General features: G+C 37.4%; 1 protein-coding gene across 1 annotated transcript in view; it reads left to right on the top strand.

The window, feature by feature from the left end:
- DCC (DCC netrin 1 receptor) overlaps window positions 1-20,424 on the top strand; it is a 1,173,370-nt gene that overhangs the window by 1,104,164 nt on the left and 48,782 nt on the right. The window contains exon 25 of the mRNA XM_034996274.1: window positions 1,267-1,383. Coding sequence (XP_034852165.1) covers window positions 1,267-1,383 — 117 coding nt within the window. The remainder of the gene's footprint in view (window positions 1-1,266; window positions 1,384-20,424) is intronic.

Raw genomic sequence — 20,424 nt, 5'->3', positions numbered from 1 at the left:
GTTGTCATTATCTTGGCTGTGTAGAAATTTCCCACAGCATTATTTTAAATTTTGAATTTTATTAACTACTATTTTAACCAAAAAAAGAATACATGTATGTAATTTTAAAAGAAAGAATATAGTACAAAAAGTTGTGAAAAATAATACCCAAAGGAATTAAAAGTATGTTTGCCTTTTCACCATCCCCAAATTCCTTATCCCTTTCCAAAAGAAAGGCAATGTTGAGAATTTTGTGTGTAACCTTTCTATACAGATATATATGCACACACATTTATACAGATATATAAACACACATATATATTATATATTGTATACAAATATATAACCCATATATACATGTATTATATACACATATATGTTTATATATGTATGCACACACAGAAATGTGTTTATACACAATATGCTTTTATATGTATATTACACAAATGGGCATATATGATACTCTTCAGAACTTCAGTTTTATTGTTCTCAACATATATTTTTGTTAACATTTTAAATCTACACATATCATTGTTTTTTATTATTTTTGATGACTCTTCAGTGTGGTATTTTATGGAATCATAATAAATTTATATAAATAGACCTAGCCTTACTTTTGAAAAATATAGTTCATTTCCTGTGTTTTTATAATAAGATATAATGCCTTTGGGCCTTAAGTAATAGTTGATTAAATTGTAGTAAATTCATACAACAGGACATTTATGGAACTGTTAAAGATGATAAAACTGGGGCACCTGGCTGGCTCAGTCAGTAGAACATGTGACTCTTGATCTTGGGGTCGTGAGTTCAAGTCCCACATTGGGCATATAGTGTACTTAAAAAAATAAAATAAGTAAAATGGGTGGTGCTCATGAATATAGAAATATGAGTGGTTTTAAATAAATAAATACATATTATAAAACTGACTTGACAGAAAAAGATGTTCATAGTATTTTCCTAAGAAGGTAACAAAATAGTATGTATGGTAAATGTCACTTAAGTACAAAATATGTATACTTTCTCACTTTCACATATGAACACATAGGCAAATCTTGTAAAGAACAAAATATAAATAATGGTTCTTTCTGAGTAATGGGGTTATGGTAAATTTTACTAATGTTTGTGCAATGAGACTATATTATATTGATTGGGTAACTAGAAAAGTAGATATAATTATTTAAAAACTCAATAAAATGAAAAAAGCATCGGTGTGCCTAGCTAAAAATTATGTAAAATATTTCATCATTGAAGAAGGTGTGTCTCTCAGGAATATTGGTTTTCATGTAGGTCAAGACACTGAAGAAGCAGGGAGCTCCATGTCCACTCTGGAAAGGTCACTGGCTGCACGTCGAGCCACTCGGGCCAAGCTTATGATTCCTATGGATGCCCAGTCCAACAATCCTGGTGGGTAAAGATTGGTACCACAAGGAAGAAATGAAGTGTTTTCTGTTTTCATCTTTTCTGTATCAAATTATCAAAAATATTTAGAGATTTCTCTGAATTTTCTGGGCAGCTGGACAAAATGAAGAATGACTAAAACCATATCGTTTATAATTTCAAGTCAAATTTTTACTTATTGTATTTGTTGTGTGCAATCCAGTGGTCTCTCTGTTACAAAACAGATGAGTACATATTTAAGGAATTATAAAAAATATGAATTGAAGAGCTGAAACTTCTGTCACTATTATTGGTCTTATTCTAATGATCACATTTTCATAGTTTTTTGTGTGTGATTTTTTAATAGGTCTAATTTCCAGATTTAAATAATCTAGCACCCTTGAAGCAAGTGTTAACAGATATCCACTTACTACCCTCTTCTTGAAGTTTTCTGTCATATTCCCACATTAACTGAAGATATTAGCACACCTGGGGATCACTTCCTTTCCAATTACCTCTATGATTAATCTTGGTAATTATAATATCCATGCAGGTAATTCATCCAATGTCCTAGACTGTTAGTTCCTTTAAGGTACCTGCAATGATATTTGCTCCTTCCCACCTCAGTTCATCAATTCCAATCACCCATTAAAGCAATCATTGTTGGGGCGCCTGGGTGGCTCAGTTGGTTAGGCGACTGCCTTCGGCTCAGGTCATGATCCTGGAGTCCCGGGATCAAGTCCCGCATCAGGCTCCCTGCTCAGCAGGGAGTCTGCTTCTCCCTCTGACCCTCCCCCCTCTCATGTGCTCTCTCTCTCTCTCTCATTCTCTCTCAAATAAATAAATAAAAATCTTTAAAATAAATAAATAAAATTTAAAAAAAGCAATCATTGTAACCCCTACAAGCCTCAGTTTCTATCACCCCTTTTTCTATACTCTGTTACTTTCCTGCTCACTTATTTTATTGCCTCCTTGCCAACAATTCTTCAGTCCCACCAAGACCTCCAACCCGTTAACTCTGCCACCTTCCCACAGTCCCTCATCTGCCTCATGTCCTCATTTACCTCCAAACTCAACTGAGAATTCATAGTCATTTATTATCCTCAGTCCCTTGCAAACACCCTCATCTCCCCTGGTCCTCCTACCCCATCATACTCACCAGAAAAAAACTCAACCCTGATTAAATCAGCTCCACTACCAGCTCTCACCATGTACCCTAACAGCTGATTTTATCCAGAGAAAAACACATGACTTGCTTGCTGGGCATTAATGACCATAAATCCAAGGCAAGCAGTCTTGTTTTTGGAAATGCCACTCATTTCTCTCGTCAGTCGTTGTTTCAGTTTATAAGATGAATGTCTTACATCTATTCTAACTTCTCAGACTCCCCAGATCTCTCTTCTTTCCCCATCCTCAGCTGATAATCTGCCTTACGATATTACCAAGAAGAGGGAAGCACTGAGAAATGTTATCTTTATTCAATCTAGTTGATGTGTTTGTGCTCCTATCTGAAGCCTTCTCATCCATCAGAGGACCCCTTCCCTTTCCTGGGGAAAAATCATCCATTTTTCTCCTTCATGGATAACTCCAATAGGCATTCAAGTATTCTGTCACAACTCTTGTTTCAAAACACCCTCATTGGATACCACTTTCCCCTCCAGCAGAAGCTCATCCCTCTCCCTTCCTGAAAAACTCTTTTAAAATGTGTTTATACCTACATTTTCCTCTTTATAATCTTTGTAATCTTCCTTATTAGTTTTAATGAGATTTTCACAGTTTCTCTCCACTTAAAACCACAGTTGCAAGGTGAAATGAGTAATCTCCACATTATCAAAATAAATCATCAATTTTCAGATGCTCAGCAAAATTTGACATAGCATCTCACTTTTTTTTTTTTTACTGAAACACTTTTTTTTCACTTGGGTTATGACATAATAAATGCTCCTGGTTTTCTTCCTATCCTACTGGCTGCTCCTTCTCAGTATCTTTTACTTATTCCTCCTCTTACTCCCAATCTGAGTCAGAGAGTGCCCCAGGGCTCAGTCTTCAGCCTTCTCTCTTCTGCCTATCTCGCTCTTTCGATGATGTCATCTGGTTCTGATGGCCTAATGCCATCCAAATGTTGATAAATCCCAAATTTTATCTCTAACTTGATCTCTTATCAGAATCCATATCAACTTTCATATCAACCATTGACTCAATTTCTCCATATGGGTGTGTAATAGGCAAGTCAGCTATGTTCAGAATGGAAATCCTGCTTTTCATAATTCCCTCCCCCCCCACTCCAAACTCGACCCTCCTACTGTTTCCCCTTTTTCAATAAATGGTATCACAGTTCATCCATTTACTCTTGTTCAAAACTCTAATTTCATGCTCTTTTATCCAAATTTCATCACATCCCAAATTCAGTCTTTCATCAATCCTATAGTTCTTGCTTACAATAACTGTCCCAAAGCCAACTATTTCCCATCTCTACTGCTGTCCTAAACTATGCCACCGTCAACTATTTCAGATTATAGACTGTAGCTCTAAGCTCATAATTAATCTCTTAGCTCTTTCTCCTATGGTAAGTCATCTACAGAGCAGTCTTTCAATGTGTGCATTAGATCATGTCACTCCTCTTGATTTCCCATCATATGCAGAACAAAATCCATGATTTTACCATGTCCTACAAGGCCTCCTGTGATAAAACCTCTGGACACATCTCTCACTTCATCTCCTGCTACTACTCTAATCCATTTCAGCCTCATAGCCTTCCTCTCTGTTCTTTGGATAATAACACACATCCAGGGGTGCCTGGGTGGCTCAGTCGTTAAGCGTCTGCCTTCGGCTCAGGTCATGATCCCAGGGTCCTGGGATCAAGCTCCACATCAGGCTCCCTGCTCTGCAGGAAGCCTGCTTCTCCCTCTCCCACTCCCCCTGCTTGTGTTCCCTCTCTCGCTGTGTCTCTGTCAAATAAATAAATAAAATCTAAAAAAAAAAAAAAAAAGTAACACACATCTAAACTCAAGGACTTTTCACTTGCTGTTCCCTTTCCCTAGAATTTCTTTTCGTAGATAATTACATGGCTTTTTCTTAATTTCATTCAAGTCTGCATTCAATGGCCACCATCACGGGTCTTCCCTGACTATTGTCTAACACAGCATTTTTGGTCACTCTCTGCTCTGTTCTGCTTCATTTTTCTTTAGCAAGGTGAATGACCATCCTGCTTTCATTTTTTGTATTTGCTTATTTATTATGTATTCCCCATATTGTAATCTCTATAAGGGTAGAGATTTTGCCTCTTTGATCATCTCATATCCTCAATGCTCAGAACAGAGCCTGGTGCAATTAACAAGCTCCAGGGGAGACAACTTAGGTGAATGAATTAACGGCTGCTTCTTTCTACTTTACTAGATGTCATGTTTCCTCCACGCTCTAATAGTACAAAAATTGTTATGGAATTTATAATGAATTCCAACTGTTCAACTCATGGGTTAGATATAATTTTTATGCCTGTTTCACTAATAAGGGAACTGAAGCTTGGAGAGTTTAAGTACCTAGCTTTTTGTCATACAGCAACTCAGTGGCAGAAGCAGAATTTGGACTCAGAAGGTCTGGCTTCAGAGTTCTGAGCTCCTAATCAGTAAGCTCCCTGCTGCACTACTCTGTGAAGCCATTGTCCTTCTTTCATTCCTTTTACTACATGGAGAGTCACTGTACTCTAAGCTGCCTCTCTTTTCCCCTCCAACCACTTTCCTCTTGTAACGAAGTTCTGTGTGTGCCAATCTTCTATAGCTTTCTTCTTAAAAAATCATTGTGCTTCATGTGTCAACTATACTCAAATTAAAAAAAAAAAATCCTCTGTGGACCTTTATGTTCCATCTATAACTTCCTTATCCAGTAAGTTCCCATATCTTGTTGATTTGATTTTTCTCCCACAATATCTTTTCAATCCCTGGCTACCTTCCTATTCCCCAGAGTCATATGTTAATTCTCTTCTTTATGACTTCACACCTGAACCGTCAAAACAGCATCACAATGAGTCTTAGCCCCTTCTAGCCTCTTCCATACTCTTTGATCATATAGAGATAGATAGATAGATAGATAGATAGATAGATAGATAGATAGATATAGAAAGATATATAGATATATCCGAGACTCCTGCCAAGCTAGACTAATTGCCAATCCATAAATATAATTGCCCCTTCTTTGTTTTTCCCTCTGAACATTGCTCTCCTTTTGGAATGACTCAGTGGCTATCTGTACCTAACAAAGTTGTATGCATCACTTTCAAAGTGATGCTCTCGTAAATTCTTTCTCTTCTGAATGTTGTATCCAGAAATGATGGCTTCCTTTCTCATGTTTGAATAGCATTTCTTTCTACTGCTTTTGTGGCATTAATTACACATAGTGCTGCCTCATATGCTTCGGTATTCAAGTCGAAATCTTCCCTCTTCTAACAGGTTGTGAATTACTTCACGATAGGGAGGGAATGTATCTAATTCATCTTCACATTCATACATTGTATAGCTCAATACTAGCACAAAATTGGTGCTTGCTAAATATCTGTCAAATCACTGAATGAATAAGTATATGCATTATATGAATGCCTTGTATTTGTAACACAACAGTTTAGGGAACTTTTTTTTAATCAGTTATAGTTGAATATCTTCTAATAGGATTTTATGATATATTAAGGGCAGTTAAAATTGTTTTCATTAAATAGGAAAGGCACTAATGAGCTTAGGAAGAAGGAAAAATGAAATGAAATCTAACAAATATTGAGAATTTCTGAATATTATTCACTTGCTAAGTAACTTGCTAATTACTATTTCATTAAATCCTCATAATATTATCATGTGGTGAGATTATCCTGATTTTGCAGACAGCAAACAAAGATTCAAACAGCTTACTGACTCACTCCAGGAGATAACCTGGGCAACCTCTGAACTTCTATGGTATGCTGCTTTTTCAAGGATGAAGATGCCTTGAATGCCTTGTATTATATGTATCCTTTTTTTAAAAGATATTTTTTTGACAATAGCATCTCCAATTTACAAACATGCAAACTAAGGTTCTGAGAGTATGAACCCCAAACCTGTGCTTAATCTGGCCACCACATTGTGCTGCCTTATGTTGTCACCTGGAGCTCAGAGTTGCTCTATTTTGTTGCCTAAAACAACAAACCTTTCCTTATTCCTAGAGTCTTACTCTATATGAATGGAGGCCTTAAAATGACCAGCAATTAATTTTGTTTTTATTTTAAAATTATCTTATATTATGGGTACATTATTTTAAACAGTTAAATAGATTTACAAAATGTGTAAGGATTTTGTGACCCAGCAATCCCATTCTTATACCTATTTTGCTCTTGGGTATATACCCAGCAGAATTACATAATACGTTCACCAAAAGACACATGCAAGAATATGTGTGGCAGTCCTTCTCATCATATCATATCTTTATTACATTGTAACATATTCACACAGTGGAATGCCATGCAGCAGTGAAAATTAACGAACTAAAATGTCAAAAATGATAAGGAGAATCTTGCAGATAAAAGGTTATAAGACAGAAACCTAACATCTGTGTGATTCAACTTATGTAAAATTCAAAAACAGGCAAAATAATCTATGGGGTTAGAATTCTGAAGAGGAGTTACTCTTGATGGGAGGTGATTAGTGACCAGAAGAGAACATGGGGAAACTGGATAATGTTCTATTTCATGCCCTGGGTATGGTTACAAGGCATTTCACTTTGGAAAATCCCTAAGCACTACTTTGGATATTCCATGTTTTCAATACATATATTATACTTAAATAAAACTTCAATAAGAAAGGAAGAGTTGATAGAAAATATATCTTTTGAAGTAACTTCATCACATTATATTCTTTGTCATCTCCAAACTCTGTGTTGGTAAAACTCTATCTAACGAAAAGAAATGACTTCAACATATAATCAAAGTTGATTTTAAAATAAATTCTTTAGCTTTCTGATAAATAAAATAAGCTCTTTGCAACTGACATGATTGATAGGCCTCAGATAGCTCTGCTGAACAAATTGTAGATCTCTATCTTGACAGAGCAATGATTTCATGCAGTATAGTAGATACATTTTCTGATGGCCCCACTTGCAGTTACTTAGATTTATCAAGTCTTATCTAGCGAGTCTTCTATAAACCACATCACAGCACCATGCTGATTTCTAGTCACCTGTATGAAGATGTTTGCTGTTCCACTTAAGAATCATTAGTTTTGTAAGACGATTTTTCCTCTCTTCCTTGACATTTCTCATCATGCTCTATAAAATGTAACTTAGCAGATCAAATATAGACTATCTGAAGTGCATTTTCATTTTTTCAAATCCATGGGGAAATGTATTTAATTTCATTGGAGTGCAAAAATCTGTTTATTTGTCTAAGATTTGTCAACGTATTGGTTGAAAACATGATGTGACGTATGTGGCTCCTTACTCCTGAACACATTTCACAGCTAAGTAAGCTAATGCTTGTGAGAAACATACCAGCTCAGAACACAGGCAAGAGAACCCAGGTATTTTGATTTTCTGATTCAGTGTGCTTTGTTGTAAAATGGTGGCAAAGGCTGACAATTTTTACAATGGCCAAAGAATTATACTACAAATGAAATTACTTATAAGAAATCAGGAGCATCAAGTATAACTTTCCTGAATTTGTAAAGGGTATATAAGGGTCAGATGATGGGTTTCCAGGAATCAGACTCTGAGACAGAATTTCAAATACAGGCAATGTATTAGCAAGTGCTTTCCGGAATAACACCCGTGAGGGTAAGTGATGCAGGATTGGGAGGAGGGAGAAATGGAACTGGTGGTGTAGTTTTTTTTTTGTGTTTTTTTTTAAAGATTTTTTTTTTAATTTATTTATTTGACAGAGAGAGACACAGCGAGAGAGGGAACACAAGCAGGGGGAGTGGGAGAGGGAGAAGCAGGCTCCCCGCTGAGCCGGGAGCCCAATGCGGGGCTCGATCCCAGGACCCTGGGATCATGACCTGAGCCGAAGGCAGACGCTTAACGACTGAGCCACTCAGGCGCCCCTGGTGGTGTAGTTTAATGGGGGCTTCAGCTGACCCCACAGGTTCTTCTGGTGATGGATTGTCCTTCAGAGTTGTCCCAAAGGAGAGTTCTGGACTTGGTCTCCAATCTTGTCTCGATTTTGATGCAGGCTGCCCCCCGCAAGAAATGGGGTGTAATCTTGGGTGAGCAACTTCTTTGGGTGAGATCCATTCCTAGAAAGAGGTAGATTTACTTACATTTATTTCTAGTAATTTATTACTTGATGGAACATAAGTATTTGTTTGACCTTGGATCCCCTTTCCATTTTCGAACAGGGTTTTCTTCTGGAAAATGCTGGAGGAGAGGAGGGGAATCAGAACTAGGAAGAATTTAGATTGAAACAGATGACTTTTAAGATCACATGAGTTAAAAAAAATTCTGATAATTTAACGTATGAAAGTTTGTTAGGCAGAATTCTCTTGAATTTCATTTTTTTTTTCTGTTTCCCTGTACATCTTTGAGGGGAAAAAATATAGTATCAGCTTTTAAAGGAAAAAAGAAGTCTCAAAAAAAGTGGCCTGAAGCATGTAGTAAAAAGACTGAGGCAAAGGAAGGCATATAGTTTTGCTTTTGTGATAGCTTAGGAACTGCTTATGACTACTGGTTTGGGGCTTTCTAGAACATTTACTGTGAAAGCCAACTCTTTTTTTCCCCCATTCCCACCATCTGCTTTAGTCACTTGATTGCAGAACTCAAACAATGGATTGGAGAAGCTATTGAGAAGTGAAATAAAGCTGCATGAGAAAAAGCAGACTTTAAAAACTAGAGTTCTGTTGGCTCGAGGATATGAGGATAATTCTAACCTCTGAAACATTTGATTCTAAGTCACAATCCTTGTGTGAAACTTGCATTCATGGTGTAAGAAGCCAGTATCCTAAGACTGGTCCCTGCTTAACAGGTTTTAGAACTGGGCATTCATTCCATCACCCTGCAGCCCCTGTGAATGCCCACATCTGACCAAGAGTGCTTTTCTTAGGAGTAATGAGTGCTAACAACTCTTCTAGTTCCATCGTAAACACCAACACATACAAATTTTCAACTATTCGGAACTATGGGAACAGTGGCAAGAAAGAGAAAGTTAAAAGCTCACTTAAATTTGCATTAGAAATGATGTCATTGTCTAATATGTTTGTAACTCCAAATAATAATTTGATCATTACATTATTAAGACCAGTTTTTGTTCTTTGAGTCTTGAATGGTGTACTTCATTCTTCCTCTTACTGTGAGCTTCTGCAGGAGGTAGTATTTTTTATGTACCTCTGTATCTCCCACAGTGCTGTGTAAATGGCACAGTTGTTGATGAATGAGAGTTGAAAACCCAGAGGTTGTTTCTTGGTAGTTCCATAAGCAAATGACTTGTTAAATAAAATTAATTGATTGGTAATTCCACTGGATTATCAAAATCAGCAGGTCAGTAGGATTGTGCAGACAAGGTCAAGATATGGCTTTTAAGCTCAAAAAGGTACTCTGGGGAATATGCAATGTGTTTTTAGGGAGGATTTTGCAAGGCAAAAAAGTGGTTTATCAGAGATATAGAAATAATCAAGAATGCTTCTGATGAAGAATTGGTGAAGGTAAAGAATTTTGGATGATGGAGTACAAAAGGAACACAAGCATAGCTTTTGGAAAGGTTTCCTAGAGCAATATGAAAAATAAGAATCCCTTGCTTTTTAAGATTTGTGTCACCTAATTCTTTTTTAATTCCTAATGTCTTAGATAGCTCTACAACAAAACACACCATCTTTTATTCCAAGACTTTTCTCATCTGAGTAAGTCTTTTGGGCAGTCCAGGGTAACTTGTAAAAGACTAAGGCAGATATTCTCACTGTGTCTTGAGAAAGTCACTGATGTGCAGAAAAGGGAGGTGTGGTGACTCAAGCTCATCTCAAATGATTCATTTGGACCCAGATCAGAGGTTCCCTTTCCTGTGGTCTCGTCTTCTGTCTGATGTTCATGGCGTCAAAATGTACACTCAGCTGTTGACTATCCAGACTTCATAGCCATGTCTCGTTTGAGAAAATCTCAGTTGAGAAGGGTCAGACAGAAGTGAACAAGGCTGTAGGAGGCTGTATGAGTTTTCAAGTCTCCTGCTGACAGTGTCCTCCATCTGATCTCAGTACATCTTCATAGTTACCCTATGGTGGGTAGTGGTCCGGTCACCTCCACATCAAACCTCATCTTCAGGCTGGCTAAGTCTAAATAAACGAGGCCTTCCCTTAGCTCATAAAGGACAGAACAAAAATCTGAACCTAGATTTTGTTTTATAATCATAATTCCAGTTATTTTCCTCTGCCAGGGGAAGAATTTTCCTATCTAATCTCAAAAATCTTAGTGTTATATTTCCCTCAGGTTCAAATTTGAGTTAAAACCTACCATTTAGGGGTGCCTGGGTGGCTCAGTCGGTTAAGTGTCTGCCTTTGGCTCAGGTCATGATCCCAGATCCTGGGATCGAGCCCTGAGTCAGGCTCCTTGCTCAGTGGTGGGGAGTCTGCCTCTCCCTCTCCTTCTGCCCCTCCCCTGTTCATGCTCTCTCTCTCTCAAATAAATAAACAAAATCATGAAAAAAAAAAAAAAACCCTACCATTTAGTTACCTCTATCTTAATGTATTGAACTCTTTTCTTGAATGTAAGACAGGATGTTTTTGTTTTTTTATAGAAGTATACATTTTTGACAATGAGAATAATTTTCAGCATCTTGGTAAAATATTCGGTTTATCTTTTAAGTGGTCATATTTTAAATTTTGGGTTTTTATAAAAGATTTATTTATTTGGAGAGGGGGGAACAGATGAAGAGGGAGAGAGAATCCCAAGCAGACTCCACGCTGAGGTTGACACGGGGCTCAATCTTGCAGCCCTGAGATCATTACGTGAATCGAAACCAAGAGCTTAACCGACAGCACCACCCAGGTGCCCCTAAAATTTGGTTTATTTTTAACAGATTTTTTGAGGTATAATTGGTGTATACAAAACTGTACATATTTAATGTATACAATTTGGTAAGTTTGGACATATGCATATACACATGAAACCATCACCATGATTAAGATAATATACCTGTAAAAGGGGTATTTTAAACAGCATTTCCCTGTTATATGACATTTGGCTCAATCTTAGGATCTGTTGGATCCCTGCAGATTGATAACAATAAGCAGCATTTTTGAAGGGCTGACTCCTGACCCTCCACTCTATTATACTTCTCTATGGTTAATCTCTTCAATCCTCACAGCCATACCATAACATTGGTACTATTACCATCTCCACTTCACAATGAGAAAACTAAGAAACAATGACCTTAAATAACTTGCTCGGGTTAACGCATAGTTATCTATTACTGCATAACACATTACCTCCAAAACGTAGCAACGTAAAACAATCACTCATTTTCTCAACAGCTTCCATTATGTCCACAGGTTTGCCAGCATGTTCTCCAGACATGACTCCTGGCTCCTCCCAGGATGAGTGATCTAAAAGAGTGGGACAGAGGGACGCCTGGGTGGCTCAGTCAGTTAAATGTCTGCCTTTGCCTCAGGTCATGAGCCAGGGTCCTGGGATCAAGCCCCACATCGGGCTCCCTGCTCAGCGGGGAGCCTGCTTCTCCCTCTTCTCCTCCCCCTGCTTGTCCTCTCTCTCTCCGACAAGTAAATAAATAAAATCTTTTAAAAAATAAAAATAAAACAGTGAGAGAGGACAACCTTTTTCTTTTTATGTCTTTTATTTCACATCAGAAGACCAATTTTAATGAATGCTTTCATATAAAAATAGCATTGTTCAGGGAACAAAGTTTTTTTTTGTTTTTTTAACTTTTTAATTTAAATTCAATTTAATTAACATAGACTGTATTATTAGTTTCAGAGGTAGAATTTAGTGATTCATCAGTTGCATATAACACAATGAGCTCATTACTTCAAGTGCCCTCCTTAATGCCCATCACCCAGTTACCCCATCACCCCACCTACCCAGTGCTCATTACTTCAAGTGCCCTCCTTAATGCCCATCACCCAATTACCCCATCACCCCACCTACCTCCCCTCCTGCCACCCTCAGTTTGTTTCCTATAATTAAGAGTCTCTTATGGTTTGCCTCCCTCTCTGCTTTCATCTTACTTTTCCTTCCCTTTCCCTATGTTCATCTGTTTTGTTTCTTAATTTCCACGTAGGAGTAAAATCCTATGGTATTTGTCTTTCTCTGACTGACTTATTTCACTTAGCATAATATCCTCCAGTTCTATCCGTGTCATTGCAAATGACAAGATTTTATTCTTTTTGATGGCCGAGTAATATTCCATTGTACATATACACCACATCTTCTCTATCCATTCATGTGTCGATGGCCATCTGGGCTCTTTCCATATTTTGGCTATTGTGGACATTACTGGTATGAACACTGGGGTGCAGGTGCCCCTTCGGATCACTATGTTTGTATCCTTTGGATAAATACTTAGTAGTGCAATTGCTGGCTCGTAAGATAGTTCTATTTTTAACTTTTTGAGGAACCTCCATAGTGTTTTCCAGAGTGGCTGCATCAGTTTGCATTCCCACCAAAGTGTAAGAGGGTTCCCCTTTCTCCGCATCCTCACCGACATCTGTTGTTTCTTGAGTTGTTAATTTTAGCCATTCTGACTGATGTGAGGTGATATCTCATTGTGGTATGTCCTTGTGGTTTTGATTTATTTCCCTGATGCCAAGTGATATTGAGCATTTTTTCATGTGTCTGTTGGCCATTTGTACGTCTTCTTTGTTAACCTGGTTTTGGAAGTGGAATTTCTTCTGCATTTGTCCTGCATTCCACTGGTAATCAGACCAATCCTGGCGAAATGTGTCAGGGAAGCCACCAGGATGTGAATACCATGCATTGGGACTCTATTGGAGGCATCTCAGATACTGGCTGTAACATGTACTCACTACCAAGAGCCAGAACTAGATCATGAACCCAGGCAGTTTGACCTCAGTGCTTGGGCTCTTTGCCATGCTGTAGAGAATAATGACAGAACACATATTTGTGAATATTCATACGTTTCCTGAGGGGAGTATGAGGATATTGGTGGAGTTCGTGGATATTCCATGACAAGTACTTGTCAAAGAACACCTGAACTGTGAAGGAGACGAAAATATTTAACAAGGGCAATAGACACTAAATTTCCAAAGAGTCTGGATGATATGTAGGTCATTGCAGAAAAGACGTGGTAAGGAGAGGCAGAATGAGAAATCATTTCACTTAAATTCTTTTCACTTCAAAATTTTACCTTTGTTCTTATTTTTCTACCCCTCCTCTTCAACACATCTCTCGACTCTGTCAAGTACCATATTGAGAAATACCTACAGAGGGTTTTATTTCTTAAAATTGTAGCTTAAAAAAAAAAATCTCTACTTTAGATTTCCTATAGGTAGCATTTAGTGCCAACATTTTTAAGAACGTTGTAAAAGCTTTCGAATATCAATATGTTCTGTTCAAAGAGCTAAGTAATTTGGTGAGGGAATTTCTACTTGAAAAATCTTTGTGCATCAGTGTGAGATATAAATTCAATTGTCAGCAAGCTGTGTCAGAGCAGATTTCTTGTCATATTTGGCCACACAGCAGAGATTTATTGAAAATTCTTAATGATATCGGTTTCTGAGTTGTTTTACATAAACATAGCAGTGCGGTGAATGCTTTGAACAGTAGTGTGAGGGAGAGGGAGAGAGAGAGAATGTGTGTGTGCGTGTGTTTCTCTGTGTGTGTGTGTGTGTGTGTGTGTTTCTGGCTCTCAACCCTGACATGTGGGAGAAAAATACCAAACAGCATTTCAATACATAGTATTGTATCCAACTTACTTTAGAATGATTATTTCTGCAACAACTGTCTTCGAAGTAGGTGTAGACTTCTGTGCCTTTTTAGAAATGAATCATGAATCAAAATACTTCAAAACCAAAGCTTTGGAAAACAAACTATTCTATTTCATGCCAGGGAATAGAACAATGGGAATTGTTGAGATGCAGAAACATACAATGGATTTTTTATTTTTTAAAGAACTTTTATTATTTGCGAGCCATTTGTACCCAGGTCAGTAGTGAAAATGCAAAACTTAGAAAGGAAAATTCCTTTCTTCAGTAATGAAAGACTTGGAACTGGAATATAAATTTAGTCTCTTGGGTTCTCTTAGTTCTCTGATTTTATATTCTGTGACTTGCCAAATTATTTTATGTTTCTCCATTCCAGGATATATTTATGAAATTCTTTTTCTAAATGTATTATAAAATATTGGTTAAGTTCACATAATACTATTGGTAAGGAAATGTGCACAATTTGTGGAGTTGGGTGCCTTCTATATCTAGGGAAACTATGGTTGTCACATTTATTTATGGGTGAAAATTGTCAACACAGAGACGGCTTTACAATCTGGCAATCAACATTAATGACTATGCAGTGATCCCATTTGATCAGTAAGATGGGTGAAATCATTAAATTGACTGCCTGGGAGACTGAGAGTTTAAGTTTCCTGAATATAGACATTATGTTATCATATGGCTCTTATTTACAAATGTGTTCAAGTCCATTATTAATACTATTATTACTATAATAACTGTACACCCCAGGAAACTAAATAATACATCAAACCACTTAAATAGTCTCTAGTGGATTAAAATGACAGATTTCTAAATATTACTTCTAGAAAATCCTACTTATTAACTCACTTGAAAAATATAAAGTATCTCTATCACTGTACTATGAGAGATACAAAGACTACAAAATTACAACCTCTTTCTTTAAGGAATTTAGAATCTCTGATTCTTTTTACAATTTTCCCTGTCATCTTTTTTCTTTTCCATTTTCTGGAGTCTGTTCATGTGTTTGTTTATCCACAATTTACTCTTTGTAAATATCTTTATAGGATATTGTGTTATATATCACTTATTCTCAAATTTTCATTCAATTCTTCCCAAAAATAATTTAGAAAACTTTGTAGCACTCAAACATTTTTTAATTTAACATCTAAAACAGTTTGTTATAAATGTCCGTGAAGGATGTAATTTCTTTGGTATACCACTCTTTTAAATAAATCCAAATGCATAGAAATACCATAGCAATTTGATATCCACCATCATCCATTTACAAAATACATGAGGAAGCTTCTTTTTAACTGAGAAGAATTTACACATTTCTCCTTGAGCTAGTACCTACAATTCACTCTCCCAACAGAATAATATACAAATGTCATCTGTCTTTATGTCTTTTATTGATCATCTATCTTATTTCTTTGCAATATAATATTTTTATAAACTGAAATTATTTGTGTATTATTATAAACTTATGTGAGCATAAGTTTAGGTTTAACTGCTGGGTTTTTTTCTTCGGAGTTGAGTTAACATTACAATTAGTATTTTTTTTAATTTAATTTAATTTTTATTATGTTATGTTAGTCACCATACAGTACATCATTAGTTTTTGATATAGTGTTCCATGATTCATTGTTTTCGTATAACACCCAGTGCTCCATGCAGTACGTGCCCTCCTTAATACCCATCACTGGGCTAGCCCATCCCCCCATCCCCCACCCCTCTGAAACCCTCAGTTTGTTTCTCAGAGTCCATAGTCTCTCATAGTTCCTCTCTCCCTCTGATTGCCCCCCCTTCATTTTTCCCTTCCTTCTCCTAATGTCCTCCATGACTATTCCTTATGTTCCACAAATAAGTGAAACCATATGATAATTGACTTTCTCTGCTTGACTAATTTCACTTAGCGTAATTTCCTCCAGTCCCATCCATGTTGATGTAAAAGTTGGGTATTCATCCTTTCTGATGGCTGAGTAATATTCCATTGTATATATGGACCACATCTTCTTTATCCATTCATCTGTTGAAGGGCATCTCGGCTCTTTCCACAGTTTGGCTATTGCGGACATTGCTGCTATGAACATTGGGGTGCATATGGCCCTTCTTTTCACAACATCTGTGTCTTTGGGGTAAATACCCAGCAGTGCAATTGCTGGGTCATAAGGTAGCTCTATTTTTAATTTTTTGAGGAACCTCCACACTGTTTTCCAAAGTGACTGTACCAACTTGCATTCCCACCAACAGTGTAAGAGGGGTTCCCCTTTCTCCACAACCGCTCCAACATTTCTTGTTTCTTGCCCTGTCCATTTTTGCCATTCTCACTGGTGTAAGGTGGTATCTCAATGTGGTTTTGATTTGAATTTCCCTGATGTCTAATGATGATGAACATTTTTTCATGTGTCTCTTAGCCATTTGTATGTCTTCTTTTCAGAAGTGTCTGTTCATGTCTTCTGCCCATTTTTTGACTTGATTATTTGTTTTTTGGGTGTTGAGTCTGAGAAATTCTTTATAGATCTTGGATATATAGCCCTTTGTCTGTAGTGTCATTTGCAAATATCTTCTCCCATTCTGTGGGTTGCCTCTTTGTTTTGATGACTGTTTCCTTTGCTGTGCAGAAGCTTTTTATCTTGATGAAGTCCCAAAAGTTCATTTTTGCTTTTGTTTCACTAGTTTTTGGAGATGTATCTTGAAAGAAGTTGCTGTGGCCGATGTCAAAGAGGTTACTGCCTATGTTCTCCTCTAGGATTTTGATGGATTCCTGTCTCACATTGAGGTCTTTCATCCATTTTGAGTTTATCTTCGTGTATAGTGTTAGAGAATGGTTGAGTTTCATTTTTCTGTATGTAGCTGTCCAATTTTCCCAGCACCATTTATTGAAGAGACTGTCTTTGTTCCATTGCATATTTTTTCCTGCTTTGTCGAAGATTATTTGACCATAGAGTTGAGTGTCCCTATCTGGGCTCTCTATTCTGTTCCATTGGTCTATATGTCTGTTTTTGTACCAGTACCATGCTACCTTGATGATCACTGCTTTGTAATATAGCTTGAAATCGGGTAATGTGATGCCCCCAGCTTTGTTATTCTTTTTCAAAATTTCCTTGGCAATTTGGGGTCTTTTCTGATTCCATACAAATTTTAGGATTGTTTGTTCCAGCACTTTAAAAAATGTCATTGGAATTTTGATTGGGATGGGGTTGAAGGTATAGATTGCTCTGGGTAGCACAGACATTTTAACAATGTTTATTCTTCTGATCCATGAGCATGGAATGTTTTTCCATCTTTTTGTGTCTTCTTCAATTTCTTTCATGAGTGTTCTGTAGTTCCTATAGTATAGATCCTTTACCTCTTTGGTTAGGCTTATTCCAAGGTATCTTATGGTTTTTGGTGCTATTGTAAATGGAATCGTTTCTCTAATTTCTCTTTCTACAGTTGCATTGTTAGTGTATAAGAAAGCAACTGATTTCTGTGCATTGATTTTGTATCCTGCCACATTACTGAATTGCTGGATGAGTTCTAGTAATTTGGGGGTGGAGTCTTTTGGATTCTCCACATAAAGTATCATGTCGTCTGCAAAGAGAGTTTGACTTCTTCTTTGCCAATCTGAATACCTTTTATTTCTTTTTGTTGTTTGATTGCTGTTGCTAGGACTTCTAGTACTATGTTGAACAATAGTGGCGAGAGTGGGCATCCTTGACGTGTTCCTGATCTTAAGGGAAAGGCTCTCAGCTTTTCCCCATTGAGGATGATATTTGCTGTGGGTTTTTCATAGATGGATTTTATGAAATTGAGGAATGTTCCCTCTATCCCTATACTCTGAAGAGTTTTAATCAGGAAAAGATGCTGTATTTTGTCAAATGCTTTTTCTGCATCAATTGAGAGGGCCATATAGTTCTTCTCTCTCCTCTTATTAATGTGTTCTATCACATTGATTGATTTGCGAATGTTGAACCACCCTTGCATCCCTGGGATAAATCCCACTTGGTCGTGGTGGATGATTCTTTTAATGTATTGTTGGATCCTATTAGCTAAGATTTTGTTGAGAATTTTGGAATTCATATTCATCATGGATATCGGCCTGAAATTCTCCTTTTTGATGGGGTCTTTGCCTGGTTTGGGGTTTAAGGTAATGCTGGCCTCATAGAATGAGTCTGGAAGGTTTCCTTCTGTTCCTATTTTTTGAAACAGCTTCAGGAGAATAGGTATTATTTTTTTCTTTGAACATTTGATAGAATTCCCCAGGGAATCCATCAGGCCCTGGGCTCTTGTTTTTTGGGAGGTTTTTGATCACTGCTTCAATCTCGTTACTGGTTATTGGCCTATTCAGGTTGTCAATTTCTTCCTTTTTCAGTCTTGGGAGTTTATAGTTTTCCAGGAAGGCATCCATTTCTTCCAGGTTGCTTAATTTATTGGCATATGGTTGTTGTTAATAATTTCTAATAATTGTTTCTATTTCCTTGGTGTTAGGCGTGATCTCTCCCCTTTCATTCATAATTTTATTAATTTGGGTCCTTTCTCTTTTCCTTTGGGTAAGTCTGGCCAGTGGTTTATCAATCTTATCAATTCTTTCAAAGAACCAGCTTCTAGTTTTGTATTATTATCAATATGACTCTTGATTTTGATTAACAGTTGACTTATGTAGTTGGCTGCTCCCATGTTGGGGGCATAGATATTTACAATTGTTAGATCTTCTTTTTGGATAGACCCTTTAAGAATCATATAGTGTCCTTCTGTGTCTCTAACTACAATCTTTAGCTTAAAATCTAATTTGTCTGATATAAGAATTTCTACCCCAGCTTTCTTTTGAGGTCCATTGGCATGGAAGATGGATCTCCATCCCTTAACTTTCAATCTGGATGTATCTTTAGGTTCAAAATGAGTCTCTTGTAGACAGCATATGGATGTGTCCTGCCTTTTTATCCAATCTGCAATCCTGTGCCATTTTATGGGAGCATTTAGGCTGGTCATGTTGAGAGTGATTATTGAAAGATATGAATTTATTGTCATCATGTTGGCTGTGAAGTCCTTGTTTCTATAGATTGTCTCTATAAATTTCTGTTCTATATCACTCTTGGGGTGTTTCTCCTTTTATAGAACCCCCCTTAATATTGCTTGCAGAGCCGGCTTAGTGGTCACATATTCTTTCAGTTTCTGCTGGTCTTGGAAGCTCTGCATCTCTCCATCCATTCTAAATGACAGCCTTGCCAGATAAGGTATTCTTGGCTGCATGTTCTTCTCATTTAGTACCCTGAATATGTCTTGCCAGCCCTTTCTGGCTTACCAGGTCTCTGTGGATAGGTCTGACGTTATTCTGATGTTCCTCCCTCTGTACGTAAGGAATCTCTTCCCCCTAACTGCCCTTAAGATGGTTGCCTTCATTCTAAGATTTGTGAGTTTTTCTATTACATACCTGGACGTTGGCCTGTTTTCCTTGATCTTGGGAGGGGTCCTCTCTGCCTCTAGGACAGGAATGTTTGTGTCATTCCCCAGATTAGGGAAGTTCTCAGCTACAATTTGCTCACATATATCTTCTAGTCCTCTCTCTCTCTCTCTCTCTCTCCACACCCTCAGGGATCCCAATAATTCTGACATTGGAACGTTTCAAGGTGTCACTTATTTCTCTGATTCTGTTTTCATGGATTTTGAGTTGTTTCTCTGGGGCCTCCTCTTTTTCCTTCTTTTCTGTCAATTCGTTTTCTAGATCACTAATTCATTCTTCTGCCTCGCTTACCCTAGGTGTTAGATTATCTAGATTAGATTGGATCTCATTGATAGCATTTTTAAGTTCTGCCAGTTCAGCTTTCATTTCTGCCCTTAGAGACTCTATGTTGCCATTAATCGATTTCTCCATTCTAGCTGTCATCTTCATAACTGTTACCCTGAAATCCATTTCTGACATCTTGGTTATATCTGTATCCATTTGTAAATCTGTGGCAGAAGTCACAGTCTCTGAGTCTTTCCTATTTTGCAGGTTCCTCCTCCTAGTCATTCTGTTGAGGGAATGTACAGGGTCCAAATTATTGACCACAACCCAAGCAAGATGCACCTGTTTTATAGGGACCTTAGTGTTGTTGGCCTCTCTTCTGGGGGAGGGGCCTGCTGCGCTGTTACTTAGGCAACGCTGTTTGGGCGGAGTTGCCCTGCCCCCTGTTGGGGGGGGATGGGCTCAGTGAAAACCAGTTTTGGGGGG

This window comes from Mirounga leonina, unplaced genomic scaffold, assembly GCF_011800145.1.
Source record: "Mirounga leonina isolate KUSES-001 unplaced genomic scaffold, KU_Mleo_1.0 Mir_93, whole genome shotgun sequence".
NCBI classification, from domain to species: Eukaryota; Metazoa; Chordata; class Mammalia; order Carnivora; family Phocidae; genus Mirounga; species Mirounga leonina.
The sequence above is the reverse complement of the archived record's forward strand: the minus strand, read 5'-3'. Positions and strand labels throughout refer to the sequence as shown.